General features: G+C 32.8%; 1 protein-coding gene across 9 annotated transcripts in view; it reads right to left on the bottom strand.

Annotated features, from left to right (window-relative positions):
* The window catches only part of CPEB2 (cytoplasmic polyadenylation element binding protein 2), a 62,736-nt gene that overhangs the window by 29,305 nt on the left and 16,688 nt on the right, over positions 1-16,743 (bottom strand). For 7 of the 9 annotated variants that reach the window (XM_036990712.2, XM_036990705.2, XM_036990687.2 and 4 more), the window contains one exon: positions 5,810-5,860. The exons of the other annotated variants lie outside the window; for them this stretch is intronic. In XM_036990712.2, coding sequence (XP_036846607.2) covers positions 5,810-5,860 — 51 coding nt within the window. The remainder of the gene's footprint in view (positions 1-5,809; positions 5,861-16,743) is intronic. 9 annotated transcript variants of the gene reach the window in all.

Below are 16,743 nucleotides of genomic sequence, written 5' to 3' on the forward strand. Positions count from 1 at the left end.
GGTGGGGTACAGGTGGCACTCAGAATTTTGTGTCTAGGTCTTCTGAGAATTATAAAAGCCTTAAAAAAAAAAAGGGGTTTTAAAGAGATGGAAGATCAATTGTGGAAAATCAGACTGATACTAGTAATTTTAAAAGAGTTATCAAGAACAAGCTATGGAAGAGTGAATTCCTTGAAGACTTAAGTCAATAGGTCCCTGAACACCTCACAGTACATGTCTGAGGTACTGGGTTCCCTGCTTATTCCTATGCATGACCTAATGATACTAATTCAGTGTAAACTGGCTTTGGGGGATTTCATTCATGAGTGTAGAAGGTTGAACATTTATAAAGTATATGAAACTATTCTCAAGTTTAAAGTCAAATTATGAATAATAATGAAGTAATAAAATGGGATATAGTTGACCTATTGTGAAAATTGATGACATGACCAGTTTAGCTGATAATATTCCTAGCTGAGGCTACTTAATACTAAAATTATGAAAATATGCACAAATGTTTACAGCATCTTAGGTTTCATTTCATTACTAGGCTTGAACACATCGTTTAGAAAACTTCTCCATCTACCTCATACCTGAGGTATTTCAGAATCCTGTAAAGAGTTATTCCAATTATTTTTTGGACAACTCTCAGATTCCAAGTCTCTACATTACTAAAAATAGAACAGAGTACAGATGAAGTTAAGCCATGTGAAACATTTCCTATTCCCTGTCATGGAAATAACCAATCTGCTACCATCATGCTAAATCAGAGTGTGTGTATTCACTTTCCTACCAATGTTTATATGTGAATTTCTGTGATACCTTCCACTGCAACTTGGAATTAAAATGATCAGAATCCCCCACTGAGAAAAGAAAATCATTAAATGACTATTTATTATGCTACAACTTAAAAATTATCCCTAAACAATATGTTTAAACAATATTTAAAACATCTTTAAAAAATATGTCCCTACAAACCACTTAGATTTAGGAAACAAAGTAAAAAATTTATTGCCTAAAAGCTGTATTTGGAATATTAAATTTCAGATACATAAATTTTATAAAGCATTACAAAAAAAGTAAACCTCAAAGTGAGGAATCGACTATTTAATATATATGTATAAATACATATGCATGTATATGTATATGTATTTATGTTAAAATGTATTATGTATTTTTTATTTTTTTAATGAAACTAATAAGAAGGTTATGAGCAAAGTCTGAAAACCTTTCATATAAAAGTGATTTTAAAATTTGGTCTGGGATTATTTATCAATAATCTTATTGAGGTTCTAAATCATAGTTATTATAAAATACATGGGATGATTCTAACATTCTCTTTAGTCTTTGTGTCCTTATGTATTAGCTCTCAGCTACAGTTGTGGTACCTGAACTACTGCAGATGGAGGAAGGGATAGGTAAACATACCAAACCAGCTAGAAATACTTATAAAGTTCTTTTGATGTGAAACTAAAGAAATTGTTATATCTTGCTCTAAAAATTCAAAACGGAGGAGAGAAACATATGCCCCAAATCATAATCCTTTTCAAGACCCAAAATGAATGTGTTGTTACCTACTCCACTTAATTCCATTAACATAGAAAAAATAACTGATTGCATACTTGTTTCCTAGTTTCATGACTTAATATGGTATATTTAGAGTATCTGCCTTGACAAGTACAGTTTCATTACCAAGTAAATTTTCTTTATTAAAAGATACATATAACTTCTTTCCTCCCAAAAGGTAGAGCAAGCTCTTGATTATAAACCTGGCTGTATGTGGTTAATCACAGCAAATTTAAATTTCAAATTAGCTTGCTAGTATCATCCCCCATGTTTCTGCTCTATCCCATTCTTTTTGAAAAACTGCATGCACTAATAAAAAAGTCAGCTATCTTCCTTCGGAAAGGGGGTGAGGGGAGCACAACCTAATTGAAATAATAACCAATACTGGAATGTTAAGTCGTTTCATATTGCTCCTCATTACTATGGAAAACGGTAGATATTTTGTTTTGTTTTTTACTACTGATAATAAAATATGTGACTTACACACTTAGAAATATAAACATTTAAGCTGTCATCATAACTTCAGACAGTACTTCTAGTTTTTAGACAATCTACCCATTCCTATCTAAGGTGACTTGCCTAATGTGCTTCTGGATGTTACATTTGGATTCTTCTACAATATTTGAATTATTCAACAGTGGGAGTCTCCATCAATCAATTCAACTTGATTTCAACTTGAACTGAAATAATTGGACTGTTCTGAAACCTGTTTGCAGTTATATTTCTATAGCATTTTTATTGTTAAATTATAAAAAAAGATCTGTACAATAACTTAATGAGACATACCAGATGGGATTATATATTTTTTTCTGTATCTGAGTTAACAGAGGCTCAGAGTTAAGGATTTGCCCAAGTATTTCATAGTTTTGCCTAGTTAGACCAATTTCCTGACCTTTATCCCAATTCCATGTTTCTCTCTTTCATAATGGGTATTTAAAAACTTAATTGTAACGTGAATTAACTAGGGAGGCAGAATCAGAAAACCTTTGCAATATTTGCCTTATCAGCATAACAGCTATACTATTATTTTTTTATTAAATGGACTCAAGCCTAGCAGCACTGTACCATTCCAGCCAGTTCTGTATTTTCTAATGTTTTAAAATTGTAATAGCCACACAATTATTTTAATGCCTATTTGTGCACCATCAAAAGTAATCTTGGTTTACAAGGAGCAAGCACAGCGCACTCGAGGAAACACTACCTAGAGAGAGTCATTTTGCTTTTATTGAGCCAAATTTTGTCTCTATGTAGCTTCTTCCAACTGTTTCTAGTTTGGTGTTTTTTAGTAACATAAAACAAGCCTTCTTTGTTCACTGCACGTAACAATCTTCAAACAGTTGGCAATATCAGTATGTCTTCTCATTTTATATTCTCCAATTCACAGGACATGATTTTTACTCTTTCAAAGTCATTTTTGTCACTGTTTATCATCACCCACAGTCACAGCTAACTTTTACTTTCAGGAACTGTATTAAATAGTTTACGTGAATGAATGCACTCATTCTCAAAACAATCCCCCTGAGGCAGGCAGCATGTTATCTGTTTTTGGACATAGAGAATATGAGTCAAAGTTAGGTAAGCTGCCCAAGGTCACAAAGCTAGAAATAGCAAACTCGAGCTGAAACCCAGATAACTTGGGTCCAGAACCTGTGTTACTTACCAATATGAACTCTGCTCAACTACCACCACAAAAAAATACTGATGTGTAATTTATTACTAAATATTGATTTTCAAAGTCAATAAATATTAGCTATGTTTATTGGTTAAGTAATACAAGTCAATTGCTAATAGTGAATTAACTGTGTGACATACTAAAAAAGTACTAACTTAAAAAGTAGGTGTATGTACTGAGATGCTAAAATTTCTTTAATCAATCAGTAATATTTAGTAACTTAGTATAGACAAGGGACTGGTATCAACATCACTCATTTCTCATTTTTCAAGGGAGACAATATGCTAAGGATATAGTTAGATTATAAGCAGTTAAAAGTAGTTTAAGGAAAATTTCCCCCTACTTTTTAGTGCCCTTTGCCTACTTCCCTCTTCAATAACCTTGATGTCTACAAAAAAAATATTTAAATCCTTAATATTGAAATACTTCCTTACCCTCTAAATATACCCAGTTAATCTGATTCTCATTTCCCTTTTTAACCAATGATCCCATCAGCAAAATATTTTTTTTCTCTTTGGATCAAATTGTCTCTCCTGAACTAAACACACTTTGATGTCCTAGTTTTATTATTATTTTTCTCCGTTGGTTTCTTGTCAATAAAGGTTCTGAATTTCCAGGAGAGCCTACTCTACTGAGTATGTAATATGGCCCTAAAGTGGCAGACTATGAACAGTGCTCAAATAATAAAAAAACAGATTTGTCCACAAGATGCAAGTCTTGACTGAAATAAAATATTCTTATGTCCACTATGAGACTGAACACTTTCAACCTTGATTATTTATAAGGGCTTTAGGCAGCTGATTAAATCAATTAGGTTAATAATGTTTAGTGTAACCAAAAGCATGTTATAAAAACAGTGTGGGTAGTAAGCATTTTGCTTACACACAACTGACATGTTTTATTGTGATTACAATATACTTCTGAATCATGCTAGTTTACCATGCATTCAGCAATCTAAGAACATCTATGAATGATCTAACAAATTATTTCATACAGGGCTTTTATTCAAAAGGATCTTAACAGAATATGTGAAAAACAGGCAAATTCAAATTTTTCAACTGAATTGCTTATTTTACAAGTTAAAATAGAAATGTAAATAATCTTTATTTACCATATAGAATGTTTCAAAAGGAAAATATTTAAGAAAGTCAGGATCAATACATCAATAATTTACTGTTATCTACATCTATTATTATAAATTCCCCAAAAATATAAAAATTATAATCTCTTTTCAGTTTTGTTAACTCATTTCAACAATACAATTTTGCCAAATTTAGTAAAAAATTTAGGGTTCAGAGACTAGCTACTCAAATGATATGCCTTTTTTTTTAATTCTGTGCTAGAAAATAAGTTGAATGAAGTTCTGGAATGTAATTTCCAGTACCTTTCTGGTCAAAGTCTATGCAAACACCTTAAGTCACTGACCACATCACTGTGGCCACTGGACTGCTGTAAGGTCTAGCCTGGGCATGGCCTCAGCTTAGAGTCATGTCTGGCCCAAGCAGTAGTGCCCTAATGATTCTACCTCTAAACATCCTTAAAGATTCTCACTAATAGGATAACTAGTGCTTAGACTAGGCTGGCATGTGGGAGGCATCTCAATACATAACAGTTATATGTCGAATGAAACAATCTATCATGTCATCTAATGCTTTTCTTTTTCAATTTTTCCCTCATTTCAAAAACCTATTTACCTTGACAATCTCCCAGGTAGCCTGGACTTTATTCCTAGCTTCCTGTCACTACCATCTTTACTAAAGATTAGATCATATAATCTAGCTTTGCATTGTTTATTTTTCATCTTTTGTTCCCCAAGTTTACTGCCATCTTTTTTCAACAAAGCTTTAGTTGAAACAAAAGAACCACACCATGATATGATTATGTATTTTAAAGTAAATACTCTATTATTCTTTCTTCCTCCTATTTCCTCTCCTTACCCTCTGATTTAAAAATAACTTTGTGAAGGATATTTTAGTCCTCTATGCCTACTCCTATGCCATGGATGTGCTAAGTACTGTGACTATGCATAGAATATTTGGTTCAACAGAAAGAAAACAAACTTTAATGAAAAGTTTATTTTTTTTCTAATTCTGGTGAACTTCAGTGTAAATCTTCTAATTAGAATTAAGTTGGTGTGACCATCAATTTACAGACTCATCAGTATATTACTTAGTTGAACATAAACACAACTGCAATACTAAGTAACAAGTTCTAGGAACTCTGCAAACATTATCTCATTTAATTCTCATAATAAACCTTGAGATTGTTACTCCAATTTCACAGATAGGAAACTAAGGCTCATAGAAGTTATTTCACCAAGGTCATACCATAAATCAGAAAGCCAATATTCAAACTCAATCTGTCTCCCAAAGTCTGTGATCACTGAATTAAGTCACACTATCACAAACACACCTCAATGACTGCTTTATCAGCCAGAATATACTTAAACTCTTAATTCTGCTTTCTGTACAGGAAAGGTATAGTTTTATTTTTATACTTATAAATGATTCCCTTGCGTGTATTTAGAGAAATACATTCAATTCTCTTTGTATGAAATCAGTTAGAAACATAAAATATTTTTAGAAAACTTACCATTTAACATCAACAGATTATCAGTTCCTGGATGTGGATAGCTCAATCGACCTTTAAAAAGACAGGAAAGGAAAGGTTGAAGATTATGGAGCTATTTGATAAGGAAAAAAAGGAAGGAGAGTTAAGGAGGAAATTATTGAGCATGATGTACTTCCTAAGAAATAAAAGCTAATGTTTAACTCAAGGTGTATTAACTAAAATCATCTTTGAAAGTTGAAAACAAAACAAGCAAGTTAACCTTAGTTCCTAGATCATAAGAGGATGATGGGATTTGGAAGGAATAGCTACAGAATAAAGCCTGTTTGTTTTCTGAAATGTAAAAGCAATGTATGTATTCCAGTCTTTTAAATGTAGTATTAGATGTGAAATTATTAAAGTATTTTCAAAGGTGTTTGTAATTCTCTCTACATACTTTTTCCAAAGATGAAATATGAAAAAAAGTATACTCCTACTAAGTAAAAACAACCAAAATATTAAAATAAAAAACAAGCAGCAAAAACCCATCAAAACTTGCTATTTAAAAGAAAATTCATTTAAATTTAAGTGAAGATCTTTAACGAAAACATCTTACATGTATTATTACAAATTATATTGGAAATTTAATTTGTTCAAAGTTTACACATAACATAAAAATAAAAAAATTAAAAATTAAAATACTTAAGCTTAAGAGCATAGTAACCAAGTGTGTCTGTCCTTTGAGCCATTCTTTATTTAAAAGTTTTGCATTTTCTAAATGCAGAAGGGACTACACATCAGCACTATATACTTCTGTGGAAAAGTATGCACATGAACATACTGTGGTTTACCGGCATTTCTGCATTATAATACTTGTTTGACTAAAGAGCCAATACTGAGTATGACCACTGTCTTTAGTCACTAAAATATAGGACTTTCCTCTAATGCCTGAATCTCTGATATACTATTAGAAAGGTGGATTACAATCCATTTAGAAAACTGCTAAAAATTTAATGTCTGTGAGATTATGTTGTGTGTTAGCAACTTTCAGCACAGCCTGTTTAAAATAACACTATAATAGCATCAATGCATTGCCACCAGAAAGATGACCAGTAAATAGTTGAATGTACCTGACAAGGAGTCCAGATTAACTAGACCTACCTTTACCACTTCAGCTAGTACACAATAAGGACTCTTTATTATACCCAAATATCTCATGGTTAACTTTTGTTTAAATTTTATGTAAAGAATTCGATAACCAATGCAAGACAGAATGACAAAGGCAATCCAATTTTGACATTAAAATAAATATATATATATGTTAGATATATAGATATATACATTTACCTATACATACACACACACACACTTCATCTGAGCTTTAATTTAACTATAGCACACTTCGTTTTCAGGTTCAACATGGTTAAACATTACTGTCCAAAATACAATTTATAACTTCTTATTTACTGAGTTTCATACAGAGCATGACATTAAACTAAATGACCTCTTAAAGTTGTCATACTCTAAAAACATACAAATAAGCTTAATTGTTATACCACAGTATGGAGTGAGAACTGGACAGTATGCACAGAAGTACAAGATACGAAGAGTTAAGAAGCAGAGCTTTCCTAAACTGTATTTCAATAGCATGGAGCAGTACTTTGAAGTATCATTAATTTATTTTGTAAATATGTCTATTTCTAAACACCTTGTTGCAGATGACCAAATTTAGAAAATAACTGAAGGTCATGAAAAAAATAACTGTTATTTCTGACTTGAGATTGAAAATAAAATCCCCTATAAAAGCAACAACCCGTATAGCTGTTCAATACAATGAGTCTATTAAGTTTTGTACATGGGCAATGTGCAGGATGCTGAGGATACAGATAGGAGTGACTTACTGCTTTTGATGTGGTAGCACAGACAGACACAAATACACTATTTCAATAAAATCTGCCAAGCATGAGAAGAATTATGTACAGTATGCTATATAAAAAATATACAAAAAAGTATTTAACTAGGCTCAGGGATTCAGGCAAGACTTCTTATAAAAGTAAACTGAGCAAAGCCTTAAGCCTAGTTCCATTTCAAAAGACAGTCAACTTTCAATTGCCAAATAATTATCCTCTACAGGTTCATTGTTCACTTTATTTATTTCGAGACACAGGTAATAATAGTCTTTCAACTTTCTGGCTCTTAATGGACTTAAAAGGCACACATTATGTGCAAAGTTCATGAGTATATAACTATTTGCAAATGGATATATATTTATATGTATGTTCTAAAATATAGTTCCCCAAACAGGAAAATCTCTCAATATAACTCATAATATAATCCAAAATGAAATAAGCAAATTCAGACTCTTTTTCAAGTGATCAAATTACTTTTCTTTTAACACAGTGACATACCAATACATCTTTACAAGTTACCCTTCACAGTTATATTTTACTTAGAGTAGTATTACTTTCACTAAGAATCACCCAAATGATAGTAGTAACTTACACTGAAGGGCTTACTATGTGCCATGAGCTCTTATAAGTTCTTTACAACCAGTTATTTAACCCTCAAAACAATCCTGTGAGATATACACTATTATTTTCCTGTTGAAGATGGAGACACTGTGACACAAAAGGTTAAATAACTTGCTCAAGGTTACACCTCTGGCAAGTAGCAAGATTCCATCCTCAGCAAATTGGCTCTATAATCTTACTCATTTTCTTAGACCAACTTCCTAGTTGATAACATAATACAGAAAAAGGTATTTATTCTTTCTTCAAATTAGTACCAATAAAAAGAACTTATAAAATAGTGCTGACAAAATAATAACACTTCTCATGTCGCTTTTTTTCCTTGGATTTAAACATATCTTTAGAATTGTAGAAATGTGAAGTAGAAAGGATAAAATGAAGCAAGCATTTCTTCCACATTTCTTAATGCTTATATATGCTCAAGTTGAAAGCTTTAGCAACAAAAAAATATCCATTTTATGATCATCTTATTTCCCAGATATACTGTCTTGGTTCTCTCCTCTGTCACCAGCCACTCCTTAAGTCTCCTTTGCTGTCTCCTCTTCCCTTACCCAAACTTGAAATGTTGAAGCTTCAATGTTCAAACCTTGGATTTCTCTTTTTATTCTGCCTCCCTAGGTGATATTATCTACTACCAAAGCTTCAATACATGACCTCTATCTAAGCAGGTGACTCTCATATCTATATTTCTAACTTCAACCTCTCTATCTCAACCCTGTATTTCCCCTTGATGAGTATATAACAATATCTTTCATGTGGATGCTCATCCCAGAACCTTGGGTTACACTTTTACTCCTTATGCTGCCTAATCTGTATACAAATGTGGCAACAAATCCTGACTGCTGTATCAAAACACAGACCCAAATTGGATTGCTGTTCACCAGCTGCTTTACTGTTTCCCTAGCCTAAGCATCCTCATCATTCAGACTGCAAGAATAGCCTAATAGTCTAGTCTCCTTTCATCAGCCTATGTGATTCTTTAAAACCTATGGCAGCTCATGTTGATTTACTGCTCAAAACTCTCCCACACTTAGAATAAATATCTGGCCCCTCATCCTCTACCATTTTAGCCACACTGATCCCCCTTTGCTATTCCTCAAAAATGTCAGGCATATTCCTATTTCAGGATCTGTATATTTCCTCTCCTTTCTGTTTGAAATGAATTTGCCCATGTGACCAGAGAGCTTATACCTCCCACCTCATTCAGGCCTTTAAGAGACATCATCACAGACCATCCTGTCTAAAATAGCAGCTGTTTCTTTCTCTGTCTCCTTGACACTATATTGTTTTCTTCACAGAGCTGATTCTTTTTCTCTCAAACCCTAAAACAGAGGATCCATGAGGGCAGGACTTTGTCTTTTTTATTCTCTACTATTATCTGTAGCATCTAAAAGAGAGCCTAGTACATAGCAGGCTCTCAAATAATGATTAGATTGCTGAGTCAAATGCCTCAATCCATTTTGTGAACCATGAACTCAATCAAAAGCACAATACCTAAGTATGTTTGTATGTGGGACATAGAAAGGACATTCTCTTGGAAAATGGACAAGTGACAAAACAAGCCTTTATCAGTTCATTTCTAAAGCCCTCAAATATGGGAGGGAGGGGAAGGAGAAGGACAAGTTCTGCTTTTTGCTCTTTGCCAAGATGAGTTTTTTCCTTCTCCACAATTGTTTTTTTTTTCTTTTTTTAATGAATACATCCAAAATATGATCTCCAAAGCCCAAATATTCAGTTAATGGTGCCAACTCGGTCTTTATTAGTGAGAAGAAAATTGCTAAAGAAAATGCCACATATTTGCTAACTCCTTTTAACAGAAAGAAAAACATATAAACCACATATTAGAATAATAGAGAGCTTGGGTTAGAATTAATACTAAATCAATTAGTAAGAGAGGCAGTATGGTACACTGGTTAAAGGCACAAACTCAGAAGACAACTAAGTTCTACCTCTTACTAGCATTAAAACTTGGATAATTGTTAGTCAGACACCACAGTGATCCAACTGTAAAATAAGGGTAAATATCTACCTCTAACTTGTAAGAACTAAATAAGTTAATGAATACATGTATAGTTCTCAGAACAATGCTTGGCATGTATCAAGTGCTCAATAAATGATAATATACATGTTATATATTATGTCTCTATATAAAATATAGACACACATATACACTCTTTAATGAAAAGATCTAATACTTCCCTCTTATGTGCTTTAAATAAAATATTGCTCCCACTGGTTTGGTAGACTTTTCTATTATTTTTTCATAGTCTACATTTCACCTTTATTTCCAAAACCAATTAGAAAAAAATGGTTCATAGGAAGCCTGGTAAAATCCACTTAGAATGTGGTCATTACCAACCTTGAATAACTCCAATCTCTGCTCAGATCCAAGGGGCAGGACAGTCATTCCTGACCTCACTCCCAAATTTCAATGCATGCCTCATAAAAGCCTAAGAATAAGATCATACAAACGTAGAGAAGACCCTTAGATCCAAAGTACCAGAACCCAGGAGAGCAATAGAAGCATTCTTTACCCACATTTAAAAGCCATCATTCTACTTTAGTTTCCAGGGAAATTGATCTAGGTAACTTCCTATTAAATCAGGATCCTGTCATAAATTTTTTCACGGAGTAATTATTTACAAATTTTAACACTTTATCTAATCAATATGAGAAAATATACTAAGAAATACTAAGAACACAGAATGTCAAAAACTTTGAATGAACATAATCATAAAAGAAAACAACAAAAGACTAAACTTGAGCCGTTAACTTTACCAAGTGTTTCTATTAACTCATGACCAAATGTGGTAAGAGAATGTATTATCACAGATATTACAATAAAACTGGCACTAAAATATTATGTAATTAATATTAGAATCACGTTGATTGGTTTCAAATTTTTAAACTGTAAAAAGGCTTTATAAATGCAATATTAAGAATAACAAATGGGCATTCCAACATTGTCAGTGGCAATGCAAACTGGCATAAAACTTAAAAATAAGTTGGCAGTATATATCTAGGGCCTCAAAAACAAATGTATTAATACTATTCTATGGAAATAAACACAGAAAAACTTACTGATTTTTATTTAAATATCTGAAATACCTAAATGTCCAACTGTAACGATGCAGTTGCACCAACTATTTTATATGCATATAAATTATTTTTTAAAGTTCTAAGTAAATACTAATGAAAAACATGAATTGTTGTAGAAACAATGTTTACTCATTTAACCAATAATTTACTGAGCCCTTCTATTTGCTTGGCACTATAATAGACACTGATTCAAAAAACAAAGGTGGTGATTCTTCCCATGATACATTATCTTTTGAGAGATATAATCAATACATTGGGGAAAGAACCTATGAATCAAAAATAAATAAGGTGCTCTGATTAATAAGGACTAGCAATCTTTAACAGAGTAATCTACTCTTGACTTAGGAGTGTTATGAATGCTTCACCAAGGAGATAACTAGACTAGGTATTACAGAGACTTCTAGTTGAACATGGAGGACTGAATACATGTGTTCTCTATTGCTTTCTGAAACCCCTAAATGACAGTACAGCAGTTTTAAAGAGGCATGACCCCATCAGGTCAAGAATGGGACAGGATCTCGGAAGAATCATGTCAACGAATTTTTGGAGTCTGTGAACATGACTGACTGAGTGGTAACAGACTTTGTAAACCAGGTATCATTAAAAACACTGAAACCTGAATTGGTGTGTGCAAGGGGAAGACTATCAAGACACATGCCATTTGCTGTAGCACATACCAGAAAAGCTTCAGAACAAACAACTCTGGTCACTGGGAGTAGATGTGGGGTAGAACTGAAATCAGCAAGGTTTATGAATGCTTGTCAGCTTTTAAGAGAACCAGAGACACATACAGACCCCTCTGCTCCACTGAGAAGGCTAGTACCTAGGCCTACATACAGCTCCCACGCAGAATGGAAGACATACATCCAGACCCATTTCCCAGACCAAAAGGGAAAACCTAGCTACATTGTGAGAGTTCTGCCTGATTGACTAACAGCAATGCTCACTACTTAATAAGCCCTGACTACATACACAGAGCTTTGCATCACCACATGTGTCTCATCTTTAAAAGTGAATGGACAGTAAAGGCATATGATGAAAGCCTCCAGCATGAGGGGAAAAAAAACAAAATAAATAGAAGAAAGAAACTTAAAAGAAGCATAGATAAAATAAGCAACTGGAAATAACCTTTGAACACTATAATATAGTATTTAAAGATAGACAGTGCAGAGAAATATGGTCAAAGAAGAATAATAGAATAGTTCTGAGAATTTTTTTTTTAAAGCGGGTCTTAAAAGTTCCTCAGAAAAAATTTTTAAAATGAAAAAAAATCAACTGAAGAGTTGAAGAACAAGAGAGGAGGAAATCTAAAGCAAAAGATAGCAATGAAAAATGAAAAGCAGATAACAGGTGGTTTAATATTTAAATAACAGGAAATCCAGAAAGAATATAAAATATAGAAGAGAAGGAATTATTTTTAAAAATACTGAAAATTTCCAAGAACTGAAAGAAATTAATCTTTAAATTAAAAGGACTCAATGAATGTGCTAGAGGGAATAAACACAGAAATAGAAGGGAAGAAGCGACAGAGAGCAAAGGAGGGAGGGAGGAAGTCGGGCAAGACGACAGGTAGAGCTCCCCTACTGTGAGAGTACTCGTATTTCATTATTAGGAAATTTCAGAATCACAAGCATGAAAATATCCCAAAAGCTTTCAGAAAAACAAGAAATTTAAAAACACAAGAACAAGGCAATCAATCATACAAATCAACAGGCTTCAGAATGTTATTACAGTAACCTTGGAAGTTAAAACAATAAAGCAATGCTTTCAATACACCAAATTATTAATATATAATTCCACACCAACCTATAATCTTATACATGTGTAATAACATGTTTGCATATACTTAAGATCTTAAAATGTATGTCTCATTACAAGGAAGGTACTATAACACAGACCCAATAAAACAAAGGCATAAACCATTAAGAAAAGGACATGGAGATCAAGACATGGACTCCACAAGAAAATAAAACTTTCTCCAGGTATGGAGGGCTATAAGAAGGATGCCTTCAATGGCAGGGAAAAAATTCAGCTAGATTATTTTTCCATGTATTGACAGAAGCTTCAGATTTCTACTGATAAATGTTGGGATTGAATTAGTGACCAGTACTTAGAAAACTAAGCAAACAAACCAAAAGAGACAATGATTAATGCCAGGTAAAACAAAGTTATATGAAAAAGAAAATGTTGTATTATGGCACAAGTCTTACGAGGTTCATCTATGGATATTATTTGCATAATATACTCCCTGATTTACACAAAAGCCCTATAATTGTTTTCAGAGGACAGAGCAGGGACAGTGTTGTGGAGCAGGTAAATCAAAGCAGATAGTCAACATATAATACCCAAGATGAAGGAAATACAGAAGCATAAGCATATTATTTACAATTACATGAAGAATAAAAAACGTTGAAAGTGACAACTTCTAAGGAATGAGACTCAGAAGCAAACAGAAAAGAATGAGGGAGGAGACTTCTGTTTTATGTTAGATAAGTTTATGACACTATTTGACTTTCTAACCTAGGCATACATATTTTTAAACTAACTTTTTTAAAGTTACCAGGTTGGAGGGGAGGTAAAATTTGAATGTTGCAAATATTTTAAGCTTATATATATATACAGATCAGAAAAACTATAAACCAAAAAATCAAATGTGATTATGTTAGTTTGTGGAGCTATTAATCATTTTTAAATATTTTCTAGTTTTTCCAAATTGTGAATGCATAGTATTTTTTGTAGTAAGAAAGAAAACATTTGAAAACTGATAAAGTCCTTATACTCTGAGGGGAAGCCTTCACTAGAGATTCTCAGATACTCTTCAAATACTGTAAACAGCTAAAACTCATAGGTCTAATTATCCCAAGTGCTCACTTTTACCACTGCAAGTTCTTTATAAAAAATATTCTCTTTGTTGTTTTCAATTTAAAAAATAATAGTTATAAACACATTAAAAGTTCTAAAACACATTTGTAGTGAAAAGCAGGCTTGTCCTAAAATACAGATATGCTTTGAATAAATGTGATTTTAAGAAACTGTTGTTTCTGATGGGTTGTAGTTTTTTAAACAGAAAAATATTGCAGTCTGTTATAACTCAAATTGTTTAAATATTCAAGGATACTTGTTAGGAACAACTCATTTTCAAATTTAATAATATCATTGCTAAACAGGACAACTACCTAAAAATAAACAAAAATAAATCTTAAAAACCTCCATCCATGATACCATATTTCAAATAAGTTTTCTAAAATGAGAACCTTTAACAACCACATTTTAATAACTTTCTTTTCAATCTGCAGATAGTCTCACCAATGACAGAAGTTTAAACTTTTGTAAACTGTACTTTCCTTCAGATGAATTAAACTCTGAGTAGATGGAGGGTAACGTATTAAGGAATCACGTATATTATAACAGTGATCATCTCAAAGACAGAATACATTTAGTAAAATGCATATGTGGCTTCTACATAAATATAATTTATTCCAAAGTTAATAAAGATTTTTCTCTTCTTTATCAAAGGCCAGTGGTCTATGGTAAAAAAGGAAAAAAATCAATTAAGTAAGGAAGAAAGAATATGTAGTTCAACTCCTTGTTAAAATAAAACATTTAAAAACTGAAAGCATACACAGCAATCCCTCCTTATTATGTCTTTTTGAAGACATTCTAATATATGTAATCTTTCTCTATAATTTTTTGGCACCTATGAAAATTTTGACTCTAGGAACCACAAGTAGCTGAAAAAGAGTGAAATTAGTTCTGAGAAATGTATCTCCGCTTTGTCAGAGAGAATATGCTAGGGTGGTGTGACAGGAGTGACATAACTGCTTTGGATTGTACATTCTGGCGCTGGTTTTACTTTGCACTTTGCTGTATTTTAACAAATGTCATTCAAATTTTTACAATTCTTATAGATCTCTTTCATCTTATATTCCTGTTTCAGAACTTCTCCAAGTGTTTTTTTCACACAACCTGTGATGCACAATCTTTAGGAGTGGGGTCCTGAAACTTGCAGTTTAAACATGCTTTCAGAGCTTGAGAACCTCTTTCCAGCTCAAAAGTTCTTAAGTTGTAAAATATAAGTTCTCACACCAGAGACTTTTAGGAATATATACAAATAATTTGGTTACTTTGTACTCCCATTTACATTATGGTCAGGTGAAGAGAATCAGAGGGAAAAGAAAAGTGGAAGAGGCAAGAATTTATTTGGTACTATCACAACCACTTAGCACCTTACAGAAGTAACTCCTGATTTTCTCAGGAGCTACTTTCCTTATAATAAAAGCATAGATTCTTTCCTAAGGAGTCTTAGAAGATAGTTTAGCAGTCAAGTAATAAAAATCACACTAGATATACAAAAATACATAGTAACAAGTTTTAAAGGCATCTACTTACAAACATTTGTTGGCATAAAATCATGCTCTAAATCCTTTTTCCTGAATTCCCTTTAATTGCCCAGTGAGCATTGTAAAGGTATGTAAACTGCCTTTCTTCCTGCAGTTATCAAATCAATTTTTATGAGCTGAAATTAAATTTTTTGGTTTGCCCTTATACTTTGGTGAAGGGATAAGCAATTCTGATGAAAATGCTTACACAGTAAGGTTTTTTTGCAAACTGCTGAGGGACAGGAATGAGAAAGCTTAACAATAATCACCATCTTGTTCTTTTGCTTAAAGTGGAATGAACTGACCCCCCACACATATAAAGATCACAGACATTTTAATATAGGTATGCAAATACAAAACTGCAAAATCACAAAACTGCACTTGGCAAAGCATGATCTACTCTAACTGGTAAAAGAATTTGTATTTGTTCTTCCTTTGTCAAGAATCAAGACAGTCGTCAGAAAATGGGATGTTAATGGCAAGAAACCACTGCAGACTAAATATACAGACTGGTCAGTGCCACTCATAGTAAGGAAAACAAAAATAGTGTGTTGGTGTTCACGATCCACAGCAAAGGACACTCTCCACAGGGCTAGCTGGACGTTGCTACACCCAGTTGGCATCAGGCAGCCCTAACATGCAAGACCAGGACTAGTCTGCTTTCAGTTCCTCAAATGTGACACACTCTTCCATACATCCTGTCCTTCTGCCTAGTCAACATTTTGCCTCTAACATTTTTTCGTCTTTGTGCTACTCAGGCATCACGTCTCAGCTTTATTCACTCCTTATCTAAATTAGGTGCCCTCTCCTCTGACTCATTATCTCCCTAAGTATATTATAATCCCCTCCATAGTCCAACACTCTGTAACTATATGTATATATTATATGAGTATATTACATATATATGTATATTACACATATAACTATAAGGTCTCTCATTCCCCAGGAGGCTATACATTCCACAAGAACAGTG

Source organism: Manis javanica, chromosome 5 (assembly GCF_040802235.1).
Source record: "Manis javanica isolate MJ-LG chromosome 5, MJ_LKY, whole genome shotgun sequence".
In the NCBI taxonomy this organism is placed as follows: domain Eukaryota; kingdom Metazoa; phylum Chordata; class Mammalia; order Pholidota; family Manidae; genus Manis; species Manis javanica.